We start from the raw sequence: 15,537 nt of genomic DNA, 5'->3' as shown, positions 1-15,537 counted from the left end.
CCTGAAGTGAAGCATCGGAATCCATAACTAGTGTCACAGGAATGGTTCAAATCATAGAGAGTAAGAAGAGTCAGTCTTCTTGTACTTGTCGGCATTGTGCCTTTTCTATATAATTCCGATGCAATTTCTGTGTTTCATCTTCAATAAGAAGGACAGAGGGATCCAGTAAACCTGAGGTGAAGCATCGGAATCTATAACTAGTGTCACAAGAATGGTTCAAAACATAGACAGTAAGAAGAGTCAGTCTTCTTGTCCTTAAGTCGGCATTGTGCCTTTGGTATTCAATTAAGATGCAATTTCTGTGTTTCATCGTGAATAAGGAGGTCAGAGGGATACAGTAATCCTGGAGTGAAGCGCCGGAATGTAAAATTAGTGTCACAGTAATGGTTCAAAGCATAGACAGTAAGAAGAGTCAGTCTTCTTGTACTTACGTCGCCATTGTGCCTTTTGTATTTAATTCCGATGCAATATCTGTGTTTCATCGTCAATAAGAAGGTCAGCTGGATACAGTAAACCTGAAGTGAAGCATCTGAATCTATAGCTTGTGTCACAGGAATGGTTCAAAGCATAGACAGTAAGAAGAGTCAGCATTCTTGTACTTAAGTCGGCATTGTGCCTTTTGTATTTAATTCCGATGCAATTTCTGTGTTTCATCGTCAATAAGAAGGTCCAAGGGACACAGTAAACCTGAAGTGAAGCACGGAATCTGTAACTTGTGTCACAGGAATGGTTCAAAACATAGTCAGTAAGAAGAGTCAGTCTTCTTGTACATAAGTCGGCATTGTGCCTTTTGTATTTAATCCAGATGCAATTTCTGTGTTTCATCGTCAATAAGAAGGTCCAAGGGATACAGTAAACCTGGAGTGGAGCATCGGAATCTGTAACTAGTGTCTCAGCGATGGTTAAAAACATAGACAGTAAGAAGAGTCTGTACTCTTGTACTTAAGTCGGCATTGTGCCTTTTGTATTTAATTCCGATGTAATTTCTGTGTTTCATCGTCAATAAGAAGGTCAGAGGGATACAGTAAACCTGAAGTTAAGCATCGGAATCTATAACTACTGTCACAGGAAAGGTTCAAACATTGACAGTAAGAAGAGTCAGTCTGCTTGTACTTAAGTCGGCATTTTGCCTTTTGTTTTTAATTAAGTTGCAATTTCTGTGTTACATCGTCAATAAGAAGGTCCAAGGGATACAGTAAACCTGAAGTGAAGCATCGGAATCTATAACTAGTGTCACAGGAATGGCTCAAATCATAGAGAGTAAGAAGAGTCAGTCTTCTTGTACTTGTCGGCATTGTGCCTTTTCTATATAATTACGATGCGATTTCTGTGTTTCATCGTAAATAAGAAGGTCCAAGGGATACAGTAAACCTGGAGTGAAGCATCGGTATCTATAACTAGAGTCACAGGAATGGTTCAAAACATAGACAGTAGGAAGAGTCAGTCTTCTTGTACTTAAGTCGGCATTGTGCCTTTTCTATATAATTCCGATGCAATTTCTGTGTTTCATCGTCAATAAGAAGGTCCAAGGGATACAGTAAACCTGAAGTGAAGCATCGGAATCTATAACTAGTGTCACAGGAATGGTTCAAAACATAGTCAGTAAGAAGAGTCAGTGTTTTTGTACTTAAGTCGGCATTGTGCCTTTTGTATTTAATTCCCATGCAATTTTTGTGTGTCATCGTCAATAAGAAGGTCCAAGGGACACAGTAAACCTGCAGTGAAGTATCGAAATCTATAACTAGTGTCACAGGAATGGTTCAAAACATAGACAGTAAGAAGAGTCAGTCTTCTTGTATTTATGTCGGCATTGTGCCTTTTTTATTTAATTCCGATACAATTTCTGTGTTTCATCGTCAATAAGAAGGTCCGAGGGATACAGTAAACCTGAAGTGAAGCATCGGAATCAATAACTAGTGTCACAGGAATGGTTCAAATCATAGTCAGTAAGAAGAGTCAGTCTCTTGTACTTAAGTCGGCATTGTACCTTTTGTATTTAATTCCGATGCAATTTCTGTGTTTCATCGTCAATAAGAAGGTCAGGGGGATACAGTAAAATGGAAGTGAAGCATCGGAATCTATAACTAGTGTCACAGGAATGGTTAAAAACATAGACAGTAAGAAGAGTCAGTCTTCTTGTACTTAAGTCGGCATTGCGCGTTTTGTGTTTAATTCCGATGCAATTTCTGTGTTTCATCGTCATTGAGAATGTCAGAGGGATACAGTAAACCTGAGGTGAAGCATCGGAATCTATAACTAGTATCACAAGAATGGTTCAAAACATAGACAGTAAGAAGAGTCAGTCATCTTGTACTTAAGTCGGAATGTGCTTTTGTATTTAATTCCGATGCAATTTCTGTGTTTCATCGTCAATAAGAGGGTCAGAGAAATACAGTAAACCTGAAGTGAAGCATCGGAATCTGTAACTAGTGTCACAGGAATGGTTCAAAACATAGTCAGTAAGAAGAGTCAGTGTTCTTGTACATAAGTCGGCATTGTGCCTTTTGTATTTAATCCAGATGCAATTTCTGTGTTTCATCGTCAATAAGAAGGTCCAAGGGATACAGTAAACCTGGAGTGGAGCATCGGAATCTATAACTAGTGTCTCAGCGATGGTTAAAGACATAGACAGTAAGAAGAGTCTGTATTCTTGTACTTAAGTCGGCATTGTGCCTTTTGTATTTAATTCCGATGTAATTTCTGTGTTTCATCTTCAATAAGAAGGACAGAGGGATACAGTAAACCTGAGGTGAAGCATCGGAATCTAAAACTAGTGTCACAAGAATGGTTCAAAACATAGACAGTAAGAAGAGTCAGTCTTCTTGTCCTTAAGTCGGCATTGTGCCTTTGGTATTCAATTAAGATGCAATTTCTGTGTTTCATCGTGAATAAGGAGGTCAGAGGGATACAGTAATCCTGGAGTGAAGCGCCGGAATGTAAAATTAGTGTCACAGTAATGGTTCAAAGCATAGACAGTAAGAAGAGTCAGTCTTCTTGTACTTAAGTCGCCATTGTGCCTTTTGTATTTAATTCCGATGCAATATCTGTGTTTCATCGTCAATAAGAAGGTCAGCTGGATACAGTAAACCTGAAGTGAAGCATCTGAATCTATAGCTTGTGTCACAGGAATGGTTCAAAGCATAGACAGTAAGAAGAGTCAGCATTCTTGTACTTAAGTCGGCATTGTCCCTTTTGTATTTAATTCCGATGCAATTTCTGTGTTTCATCGTCAATAAGAAGGTCAGCTGGATACAGAAAACCTGAAGTGAAGCATCAGAATCTATATCTAGTGTCACAGGAATGGTTCAATATCATAGATATGAAGAAGAGTCTGTTTTCTTTTACTTAAGTCGGAATTGTGCCTTTTGTATTTAATTCCGATGCAATTTCTGTGTTTCGTCATCAATAAGAAGGTCCAAGGGAGACAGTAAACCTGAAGTGAACCATCGGACTCTAAAACTGGTCTCACAGAAACGGTTCAAAACATAGACAGTAAGAAGAGCCAGACTTCTTGTACCTGAGTCGGCATTGTGCCTTTTGAATTTAATACCCATGCAATCTCGGTGTTTCATCGTCAATAAGACGGTCAGAGGGATACAGTAAACCTGAAGTGAAGCATCGGAATCTATAACTAGTGTCATAGGAATGGTTCAAAACATAGACAGTAGGAAGAGTCAGTCTTCTTGTACTTAAGTCGGCATTTTGCCTTTTGTATATAATTCCGATGCAATGTCTGTGTTTCATCGTCAATAAGAAGGTCAGCTGGATACAGTAAACCTGAAGTGAAGCATCGGAATCTATAACTAGTGTCACAGGAATGGTTCAAATCATAGACAGGAAGAAGAGTCAGTTTTCTTGTACTTAAGTCGGCATTGTGCCTTTTCTATTTATTTCCGATGCAATTTCTGTGTTTCGTCGTCAATAAGAAAGCCCAAGGGATACAGTAAACCTGAAATGAGGCATCGGAATCCAAAACCGGTCTCACAGTAAAGGTTCAAAACATAGACAGTAAGAAGCGCCAGACTTCTTGTACTTGAGTCGTCATTGTGCCTTTTGTATTTAATTCCGATGCAATTTCTGTGTTTCATCGTCAATAAGAAGCTCAGAGGGATACAGTAGACCTGAAGTGAAGCATCGGAATCTATTACTAGTGTCACGGGAATGGTTCAAAACATAGACAATAAGAAGAGCCAGTCTACTTGTACTTGAGTCGGCATTGTGCCTTTTGTATTTAATTCCGATGCAATTTCTGTGCTTGATCGTCAATGAGAAAGTCAGAGGGATACAGTTAACCTGAAGTGAAGCATCAGAATCTACAACTAGTGTCAAAGGAACGGTTCAATACATAGACAGTAAGAAGAGTCAGTCTTCTAGTACTTGAGTCGGCATTGTGCCTTTTGTATTTAATTCCGATGCAATTTCTGTGCTTCATCGTCAATAAGAAGGTCAGCTGGATACAGTAAACCTGAAGTGAAGCATCAGAATCTATAACTAGTGTCACAGGAATGGTTAAAAACATAGACAGGGATAAGAGTCAGTTTCCTTGTACTTAAGTCAGCATTGTGCCTTCTCTATTTAATTCCGATGCAATTTCTGTGTTTCGTCGTCAATAAGAAAGTCCAAGGGATACAGTAAACCTGAAGTGAAGCATCGGAATCCAAAACCGGTCTCACAGGAAAGGTTCAAAACATAGACAGTAAGAAGCGCCAGTCGTCTTGTACTTGAGTCGTCATTGCGCCTTTTGTATTTAACTCCGATGCAATTTCTGTGTTTCATCGTCAATAAGAAGGTGAAACGGATACAGTAAACCTGAAGTGAAGCATCGGAATCCATAACTAGTGTCACAGGAATGGTTCAAATCATAGAGAATAACAAGAGACAGACTTTTTTTACTTAAGTAGGCATTGTGCCTTTTGTATTTAATTCCGATGCAATTTCTGTGTTTCATCGTCAATAAGAAGATCAGTGGGATACAGTAAACCTGAAGTGAAGCATCGGAATCTATAACTAGTGTCACAGGAATGGTTCAAAACATAGACAGTAAGAAGAGCGAGTCTTCTTGTACTTGAGTCGGCGTTGTGCCTTTTGTATTTAATTCCGATGAAATTTCTGTGTTTCATCGTCAATAAGAAGGTCTGAGGGATACAGTAAACGTGAAGTGAAGCATCGGAATCTATAACTAGTGTCACAGGAATGGTTCAAAACATAGACAGTAAGAAGAGCCAGTCTTCTTGTACTTGAGTCGGCATTGTGCCTTTTGTATTTAATTCCGATCAATTTTCTGTGTTTGATCGTCAATAAGGAGGTCAGAGGGATAATGTAAACCTGAAGTGAAGCATCGGAATCTATAAATAGTGACACAGGAATGGTTCAAAACACAGACAGTAAGCAGAGTCAGTCTTCTTGTACTTAAGTCTTCATTGTGATTTTTTGTATTTAATTAGGAGGCAATTTCTGTGTTTCATTGTCAATAAGAAGGTCAGAGGGATACAGTAAACCTGATGTGAAGCATCGGAATCTATAACTAGTGTCACAGGAATGGTTCAAACATAGCCAGTAAAAAGAGTGAGTCTTCTTGTACTTAAGTCGGCATTGTGCCTTTCGTATTTAATTCCGATGCAATTTCTGTGTTTCATCGTCAATAAGAAGGTCAGAGGGATACAGTAAACCTGAAGTGAAGCTTCGAAATCTATAACTAGTGTGACAGGAATGTTTCAAAGCATAGAGAGTAAGAAGAGACTGCCTTTTTTTACTTAAGTCGGCGTTGTGCCTTTTGTATTTAATACCGATGCAATTTCTGTGCTTCACCATCCATAAGAAGGTCAGCTAGATACAGTAAACCTGATGTGAAGCATCGGAATCTATAACTAGTGTCACAGGAATGGTTCAAAACATAGATATTAAGAAGTGCCTGACTTCTTGTACTTTAGTCTGCATTGTGCCTTTTGTATTTAATTCCGATCAATTTTCTGTGTTTGATCGTCAATAAGAAGGTCAGAGGGATACAGTAAACCTGAAGTGAAGCATCGGAATCTATAACTAGTGTCACAGGAATGGTTCAAAACATAGACAGTAACAAGAGTCAGTCTTCTTGTACTTGAGTCGGCATTGTGCCTTTTGTATTTAATTCCGATGAAATTTCTGTGTTTGATCGTCAATAAGAAGGTAAGAGGGATACAGTAAACCTGAAGAGAGGCATCGGAATCCATAACTAGTGTCACAGGAATGGTTCAAATCATAGGGAGTAAGAAGAGACAGTCTTTTTTTACTTAAGTCGGCATTGTGCCATTTGTATTTAATTCCGATGCAATTTCTGTGTTTCATCGTCAATAAGAAGGTGAAACGCATACAGTAAACCTGAAGTGAAGCATCGGAATCTATAACTAGTGTCACAGGAATGGTTTAAAACATAGAGAGTAACAAGAGACAGACTTTTTTTACTTAAGTAGGCATTGTGCCTTTTGTATTTAATTCCGATGCAATTTCTGTGTTCATCGTCACTACGACGGTCAGGCGGATACAGTAAATCTGAAGTGAAGCATCGGAATCTATAACTACTGTCACAGGAATGGTTCAAAACGTAGACAATAGAGAGAGTCAGTCTTCTTGTACTTCACTCAGCATTGTGCCTTTTGTATTTAATTCCGATGCAATTTCTGTGTTTCATCGTCAATAAGAAGGTCAGGGGGATACAGTAAACCTGAAGTGAAGCATCGGAATCTATAACTAGTGTCACAGGAATGGTTCAAAACATAGACAGTAAGAAGAGTTTGTTTTCTTGTACTTAAGTCGGCATTGTGCATTTTGTATTTAATTTCGATACAATTTCTGTGATTCATCGTCAATAATAAGGTCAGAGGGATACAGTAAACCTGAAGTGAAGCATCGGAATCTATAACTAGTGTCACAGGAATGGTACAAAACATAGACAGTAAGAAGAGTCAGTCTTCTTGTACTTAAGTCGGCATTGTGCCTTTTGTATTTAATTAAGATGCAATTTCTGTGTTTCATCGTCAAAAAGAAGGTGAAAGGGATACAGTAAATCTGAAGTGAAACATCGGAATCTATAACTAGTGTCACAGGAATGGTTCAAAACATAGACAGTAAGGAGAGTCAGACTTCTTGTACTTAAGTCGGCATTGTGCCTTTTGTATATAATTCTGTTGCAATTTCTGTGTTTCATCGTCAACAGGAAGCTCAGAGGGATACAGTAAACCTGAAGTGAAGCATCGGAATCTATAACTAGTGTCACAGGAAGGGTTCAAAGCATAGACAGTAAGAAGGGTCAGTCTTCTTGTACTTAAGTCGGCATAGTGCCTTTTGTAATTAATTCCGATGCAATATCTGTGTTTCTTCGTCAATAAGATGGTCAGAGGGATACAGTAAACCTGAACTGAAGCATCGGAATCTATAATTAGTGTCACAGAAATGGTTCAAAACATAGACAGTAAGAAGAGCCAGTCTTCTTGTACTTGAGTCGGCATTGTGCATTTTGTATTTAATTCCGATCAATTTTACGTGTTTGATCGTCAATACGAAGGTTAGAGGGATACAGTAAACCTGAAGTGAAGCATCGGAATGTATAACTAGTGTCACAGGAATGGTTCAAAGCATAAACAGTAGAACAGTCAGTTTTCTTGTACTTGAGTCGGCATTGTGCTTTTTGTATTTAATTAAGATGCAATTTCTGTGTTTCATCGTCAATAAGAAGGTCAGAGGGATACAGTAAACCTGAAGTGAAGCATCGGAATCTATAACTAGTGTCACAGGAATGATTCAAAACATAGACAGTTAGAAGAGTCAGTCTTCTTGTAATTAAGTCGGCATTGTGCCTTTTGTATTTAATTCCGATGCAATTTCTGTGTTTCATCGTCATTACGAAGCTCAGAGGGATACAGTAGACCTGAAGTGAAGCATCGGAATCTATAACTAGTGTCACGGGAATGGTTCAAAGCATAGACAGTAAGAAGAGCCAGTCTACTTGTACTTGAGTCGGCATTGTGCCTTTTGTATTTAATTCCGATGTAATTTCTGTGTTTGATCGTCAATGAGAAGGTCAGAGGGATACATTAAACCTGAAGTGAAGCATCGGAAACTATAACTAGTGTCACAGGAATGGTTCAATCCATAGACAGTAAGAAGAGTCAGTCTTCTTGTACTTAAGTCGGCATTGTGCCTTTTGTATTCAATTAAGATGCAATTTCTGTGTTTCATCGTCAATAAGGATGTCAGAGGGATACAGTAAACCTGAAGTGAAGCATCGGAATCTAAAACTAGTGTCACAGTAATGGTTCAAAACATAGACAGTAAGAAGAGTCAGTCTTCTTGTATTTAAGTCGTCATTGTGCCTTTTGTATTTAATTAAGATGCTATTTCTGTGTTTCATTGTCAATAAGAAGGTCAGAGGGATACAGTAAACCTGAAGTGAAGCATCGGAATCTGTAACTAGTGTCACAGGAATTGTTCAAAACATTGACAGTAAGATGAGTCAGTCTTCTTGTACTTAAGTCGGCATTGTGCCTTTTGTATATTATTCCGATTCAATTTCTGTGTTTCATCGTCAATAAGACGGTCAGAGGGATACAGTAAACCTGAAGTGAAGAATCGGATTCTATAACTAGTGTCACAGGAATGGTTCAAAACATTGACAGTAAGAAGAGTCAGTCTTCTTGTACTTAAGTCGGCATTGTGCCTTTTGTATTTAATTCCGATGCAATTTCTGTGTTTCATCGTCAATAAGAAGGTCAGAGGGATACAGTAACACCAAAGTGAAGCATCGGAATCTATAACTTGTGTCACAGGAATGGTTCGAAACATAGACAGTAAGGAGAGTCAGTCTTCTTGTACTTAAGTCTGCATTGTGCCTTTTGTATTTAATTCCGATGCATTTTCTGTGTTTCTTCGTCAATAAGAAGGTAAGAGGGATACAGTATAACTGAAGAGATGCATCGGAATCTATAACTAGTGTCACAGGAAAGGTTCAATACATAGACAGTTAGAAGAGTCGGTCTTCTTGTACTTAAGTCGGCATTGTGCCTTTTGTATTTAACACTCTCTGTACCAGGCCTATTTTATGCACCCGTCCCTAGAAACCGGGCAATTTTACCAATATTAAAAAAATTACTGCATCAAATCTACTGTTTGGATTGTGGCAAATTTGGTACCATCTTGAAGCTGCACATTTCTACTTTAATTCTGAGTGAAAGAAACTACTTTACAATGCACAGCTTTAAGGTACAGTTATAGAAATCACTTAGATGTTTTAAGAATTTAGAAAAAGTCATACGAATAAGGGAATACAATTGTGATTTATTTTTAACCAAAATTGTGGCACTACATTACATGTTTCTGATAGTATACAGTATTACATATAAATTTCACACAGAATCATATTGTTTTTTAGTGTGGAAAATTTTAAAGCAAGGTTCCAGGCAGAGTGCAACGCCACACTGTTCACATTCGTATCGTGTCTCTTTGCGAGAAGCCTTGCCACTCTGTTTCTTGCTCCTGGAACTGCACACGTGACACACACGAGCAGCATACTTCTTAGTAGTTGCAGGTATGTGCTGCAAAAAATGTCTCTTTGTTAGCCGACCTACAGTTCCTTCATTTCTTGGAATGAATTCAAGTGTGTCGTCTTCAACAAGCTGAACTGCAAGCACTGTTATAAAGTCTGTTATTGTAATTTTCTTCCTGTGCACTGCATTGTACAGCCAAAATGCATTTGATACTCCCATAAGCAGCAAATGGAAATATAATTTTCGCCACCATTTCACAGTTCTGTGCTGGAACGGATTGTACTGCAGGCGTTGGTCTCCAATATCCACTCCAATTTTATTGAGGTTGTAATCAAGTACCTGAAGTGGTTTCAATACTACAGACCCATTTCTCTTAGTATGCGTACCAAATGTTGCTTGATGCCTTGTAGACAATGTATACACATCTCTCTTATCTTTCCACTTCATTGCCAATACATTATCTTTACGCCGAAAAGACATTTCGCCCTTTTTCAGCTTAGCAGATACTAAATCTTTAGGCAATCCTTTCCTGGATTTGTTCACAGTACCAACAGCTCCAGTGCCTTTCTCTGCCAGTTGCTGAAATAGCTCTGGACTGGAATAAAATCGATCTAAATACACAGTGTGGCCTTTGTTCAGCAAGCTGCTGTCAGACAACAATCGCAAAATAACCGCAGACGAAGAATTGTCAACAATATGCTTACCAGCATAAACTTCAAAATTTACAACATAGCCACTACTGGCTTCAGCAACAGCATATACTTTCAGTCCATACTTATGAGGCTTATTTTGCATGTAAACACGGAAACTCACACGACCTCGAAATGGGCAAATTCCTTCATCAATTGTCACTTTTTCTGAGGGACGATATGCCTGGATACATCGCTCCTTCAAATTATTATAATATGGCAAAACTTTGTAAAGTGGATGAAATCCATCTTCGCCTGGTTTTTTCTGATTTGAATTGTCAACAAGATGCAAGCATGACAGTATCTGAGTGAAACGCAAACGGCTCATGACATGGGGACAAAAGTTACAACTAAGAACAGGATTAGTGCTCCAATGGTCCGCAATTTTGGGCTTTTTCGAAACACACATGTGGAAAATAATACCCAAGAAACGCCTCATCTCACTTATAGTCACTGGCTTCCACGAACTCAAAACTGAATGGGGCTTCAGATTATTTCCTCTTCTTTTCTTCTGTATTGTCTGTGATGCATACAAATTTGTCTGTCTCTTGAGTTCATTTACGTCACTGTCAGTAAGGAACACTTTACTGCAATCCAGTACAGAACTCGACTCATCAATATCCACTAGTATCTGCCTGGGTGTCGTGTTGACAGGCAGAGGTCGGTAGGTGTCAACTGCAGTCCACTCACTGTCTTTCGGATACGGCACAGCTGCTGGATTTGAAGCAACACCTTCAACATCATTCTCGTCTTCATCTGAAGACAAACTGTCATCAATCTCGTCTTCTAAAAAGAATATCACATTATGTGTAACTACATACATCGTTTACACATGTTCAACAGATATGTGCGTACTGCACAATTACGTGGAAAATTCGGAAATACGTACCTTCAAACACACCATTGCATTCAGAATCGTCTGAATCACTCTCTACATTATCCAGAGTGTCGCTATGATTGATCAAATCCGCAATTTCTGCGTCTGATAAACCGCGCCGAAACATGATGACAAACAACTGAATGATATACAGACTGAGAACGCAAAGATAAGTTTTAACATGAATTACAGCGCTGCCGTGACATCTATGGACGCATTTTGTTAATAAACATCTGAAAAACGTATAGCGCTGGCCAAACCCGTAGAAATAACGTTGCAGTGTTTTGAATGAAATTAAATGTAGCGGCCCGTAAATTTTACGGGCTTGGTGATTTTCGCGCGATCCCAGGCCCGTAAATTTTACGGGCTTGGCGCTTAGAGTGTTAATTCCGATGCAATATCTGTGCTACATCGTCAATAAGAAAGTCAGCTGGATACAGTGAACCTGAAGTTAAGCATCGGAATCTGTAACTAGTGTCACAGGAATGGTTCAAATCATAGACAGTAAGAAGAGCCAGTCTTCTTGTACTTGAGTCGGCATTGTGCCTTTTGTATTTAATTCCGATCAATTTTCTGTGTTTGATCGTCAATACGAAGGTCAGAGGGATACAGTAAACCTGAAGTGAAGCATCGGAATCTATAACTAGCGTCACGGGAATTGTTCAAAACATAGACAGTAAGAAGAGTCAGTCTTCTTGTACTTACGTCTGCATTGTGCCTTTTGTATTTAATTAAGATGCAATTTTTTGTGTTTCATCGTCAATGAGGAGGTCAGAGGGATACAGTAAACCTAAAGTGAAGCATCGGAATCTATAACTAGAGTCACAGGAATGGTTCAAAACATAGACAGTAAGAAGAGTCAGTTTTCTTGTACTTAAGTCGGCATTGTGCCTTTTGTATTTAATTCCGATGCAATTTGTGTGCTTCGTCACCAATAAGAAGGTCAGCTGGATACAGTAATCCTGAAGTGAAGCATTGAAATCTATAACTAGTGTCACAGGAATGGTTCAAAACATAGTAAGAAGTGTCAGTCTTCTTGTACTTAAGTCGACAATGTGCCTTTTGTATTTAATTCCAATGCAATTTCTGTTCTTCATAATCAATAAGAAGGTCAGCTGGATACGGTAAACCTGAAGTGAAGCATCGGAATCTATTACTAGTGTCACAGGAATGGTTCAAAACATAGACAGTAAGAAGAGCCAGTCTGCTTGTACTTGAGTCGGCGTTGTGCCTTTTGTTTTTATTTGCGATGTATTTTCTGTGTTTGATCGTTAATAAGAAGGTCAGAGGGATACAGTAAACCTGAAGTGAAGCATCGGAATCTATTACTAGCGTCACAGGAATGGTTCAAAACATAGGCAGTAAGAAGAGTCAGTCTTCTTGTACTTACGTCTGCATTGTGCCTTTTGTATTTAATTCCGATGCAATTTATGTGCTTCATCGTCAATAAGAAGGTCAGCTGGATACAGTATACCTGAAGTGAAGCATCGGAATCTATAGCTTGTGTCACAGGAATGGTTCAAAATATAGAGAGTAAGAAGAATCAGTTTTCTTGTACTTAAGTCGGCATTGTGCCTTTTGTATATAATTCCGTTGCAATTTCTGTGTTTCATCGTCAATAAGACGATCAGAGGGATACAGTAAACCTGAAGTGAAGCATCGGAATCTATAACTAGGGTCACAGGAATGGTTCAAAACATAGACAGTAAGAGGAGCCAGTCTTCTTGTACTTGAGTCGGCATTGAGGATTTTTTTTATTTAATTCCGATGCAATTTCTGTGTTTCATCGTCCATAAGGAGGTCTGAGGGATACAGTAAACCTGAAGTTATGCATCGGAATCTACAACTAGTGTCACAGGTATGGTTCAAAACATAGTCAGTAAGAAGAGCCAGTCTTCTTGTACTTGAGTTGGCATTGTGCCTTTTGTATATAATTCCGTTGCAATTTCTGTGTTTCCTCGTCAATAAGAAGGTCTGAGGGATACAGTAAACCTGAAGTGAAGCATCGGAATCTATAACTAGTGTCACAGGAATGGTTCAAATCATAGACAGTAAGAAGAGTCAGTCTTCTTGTACTTAAGTCGGCATTGTGCCTTTTGTATTTCATTAAGATGCAATATCTGTGTTTCATCGTCAATAAGAAGGTGAAAGGGATACAGTAAACCTGAAGTGAAGCATCGGAATCTATAACTAGTGTCACAGGAATGGTTCAAATCATAGACAGTACGAAGAGTCAGTCTTCTTGTACTTAAGTCGGCATTGTGCCTTTTGTATATAAATCCGTTGCAAATTCTGTGTTTCATCGTCAATAAGAAGCTCAGAGGGATACAGTAAACCTGAAGGGAAGCATCGGAATCTATAACTAGTGTCACAGGAATGGTTCGTAACATAGACAGTAAGAAGAGTCAGTCTTCTTGTACTTAAGTCGACAATGTGCTTTTGTATTTAATTCCAATGCAATTTCTGTGCTTCATAATCAATAGGAAGGTCAGCTGGATACGGTAAACCTGAAGTGAAGCATCGGAATCCATAACTAGTGTCACAGGAATGGTTCAAACCATAGACAGTAAGAAGAGCCATTCTTCTTGTACTTGAGTCGGCATTGTGCCTTTTGTATTTAATTGCGATGAATTTTCTGTGTTTGATCGTCAATAAGAAGGTCAGAGGTATAAAGTAAACCTGAAGTGAAGCATCGGAATCTATTACTAGTGTCACAGGAATGGTTCAAAATATAGACAGTAAGAAGAGTCAGTCTTCTTGTACTTACGTCTGCATTGTGCCTTTTGTATTTAATTAAGATGCAATTTCTGTGTTTCATCGTCAATGGGGAGGTCAGAGGGATACAATAAACCCGAAGTGAAGCATCGGAATCTGTAACTAGTGTCACAGGAATCGTTCGAAACATAGACAGTAGGAAGGGTCAGTCTTCTTGTACTTAAGTCGGCATAGTGCCTTTTGTATTTAATTCCGATGCAATATCTGTGTTTCTTCGTCATCAAGATGGTCAGAGGGATACAGTAAACCTGAAGTGAAGCATCGGAATCTATAACTAGTGTCACAGAAATGGTTCAAAACATAGACAGTAAGAAGAGCCAGTCTTCTTGTACTTGAGTTGGCATTGTGCATTTTGTATTTAATTCCGATCAATTTTCTGTGTTTGATCGTCAATAAGAAGGTCAGAGGGATACAGTAAACCTGAAGTGAAGCATCGGAATCTATAACTAGTGTCACAGGAACGGTTCAAAACATAAACAGTAAGAAGAGTCAGTCTTCTTGTACTTAAGTCGATATTATGCCTTTTGTATTTAATTAAGACGCAATTTCTGTTTTTCATCGTCAATAGGAAGCTCAGAGGGATACAGTCAACCTGAAGTGAAGCATCGGAATCAATAACTAGTGTAACAGGAAAGGATCAAACATAGACAGTAAGAAGAGTCAGTCTTCTTGTACTTAAGTCGGCATTGTGCCTCTTGTATAAAATGCCGATGCAATTTCTGTGTTTCATCGTCAATAAGATGGTCAGATGGGTACAGTAAACCTGAAGTGAAGCATCGGAATCTATAACTAGTGTCACAGGAATGGTTCAAAACATAGGCAGTAAGAAGAGCCAGTCTTTTTGTACTTGAGTCGGCATTTTGAATTTTGTATTTAATTCCGATGAAATTTCTGTGTTTGATCGTCAATAAGAAGGTCAGAAGGATACAGTAAACCTGAAGTTTAGCATCGGAATCTTTAACTAGTTTCACAGGAATGGTTCAAAACATAGACAGTTAGAAGAGTCGGTCTTCTTTTACTTAAGTCGGCATTTTGCCTTTTGTATTTATTCCGATGCAATTTCTGTGCTACATCGTCATTAAGAAGGTCAGCTGTACACAGTGAACCTGAAGTTAAGTATCGGAATCTATAACTAGTGTCACAGGAATGGTTCAAATCATAGACAGTAAGAAGAGCCAGTCTTCTTGTACTTGAGTCGGCATTGTGCCTTTTGTATTTAATTCCGATGTAATTTCTGTGCTTCATAGTCAATAAGAGGGTCAGCTGGATACGGTAAACCTGAAGTGAAGCATCGGAATCTATAACTAGTGTCACAGGAATGGTTCAAAACATAGACAGTAAGAAGAGCCAGTCTTCTTGTACTTGAGTCAGCTTTGTGCCTTTTGTATTTAATTCCGATCAATTTTCTGTGTTTGATCGTCAATACGAAGGTCAGAGGGATACAGTAAACCTGAAGTGAAGCATCGGAATCTATAACTAGTGTCACAGGAATGGTTCAAAACATAGACAGTAAGAAGAGTCAGTCTTCTTGTACTTAAGTTGGCATTGTGCCTTTTGTATTTAATTAAGATGCAATTTCTGTGTTTCATCGTCAATAAGAAGGGCAGAGGGATACAGTCAACCTGAAGTGAAGCATCGGAATCAATAACTAGTGTCACAGGGAAGGTTCAAAACATAG

The 15,537-nt window shown here is 38.7% G+C and overlaps 1 protein-coding gene across 1 annotated transcript; it reads right to left on the bottom strand.

Annotated features, from left to right (window-relative positions):
* Nucleotides 1-9,377: 9,377 nt before the first annotated feature.
* Nucleotides 9,378-11,211, bottom strand: LOC124552645 (piggyBac transposable element-derived protein 4-like). The gene is made up of 2 exons (XM_047126972.1): nucleotides 11,097-11,211; nucleotides 9,378-10,993 (listed from the first exon to the last, which is right to left on the bottom strand). Exons 1-2 carry the CDS (start codon nucleotides 11,209-11,211, stop codon nucleotides 9,378-9,380), a joined length of 1,731 nt encoding a protein of 576 aa, XP_046982928.1.
* Nucleotides 11,212-15,537: the final 4,326 nt, after the last annotated feature.

This window comes from Schistocerca americana, chromosome 10 (genome assembly GCF_021461395.2).
Source record: "Schistocerca americana isolate TAMUIC-IGC-003095 chromosome 10, iqSchAmer2.1, whole genome shotgun sequence".
In the NCBI taxonomy this organism is placed as follows: domain Eukaryota; kingdom Metazoa; phylum Arthropoda; class Insecta; order Orthoptera; family Acrididae; genus Schistocerca; species Schistocerca americana.
This window is presented reverse-complemented; position numbering and strand designations above follow the sequence as displayed.

Coding starts and splice junctions, on each gene's coding strand:
- LOC124552645 (XM_047126972.1), bottom strand. CDS start 11,211: ATGTTTCGGCGCGGTTTATCAGACGCAGAAATTGCGGATTTGATCAAT. Junction 10,994..11,096: donor ATGCAATGGTGTGTTTGAAG/GTACGTATTTCC, acceptor TATTCTTTTTAG/AAGACGAGATTGATGACAGT.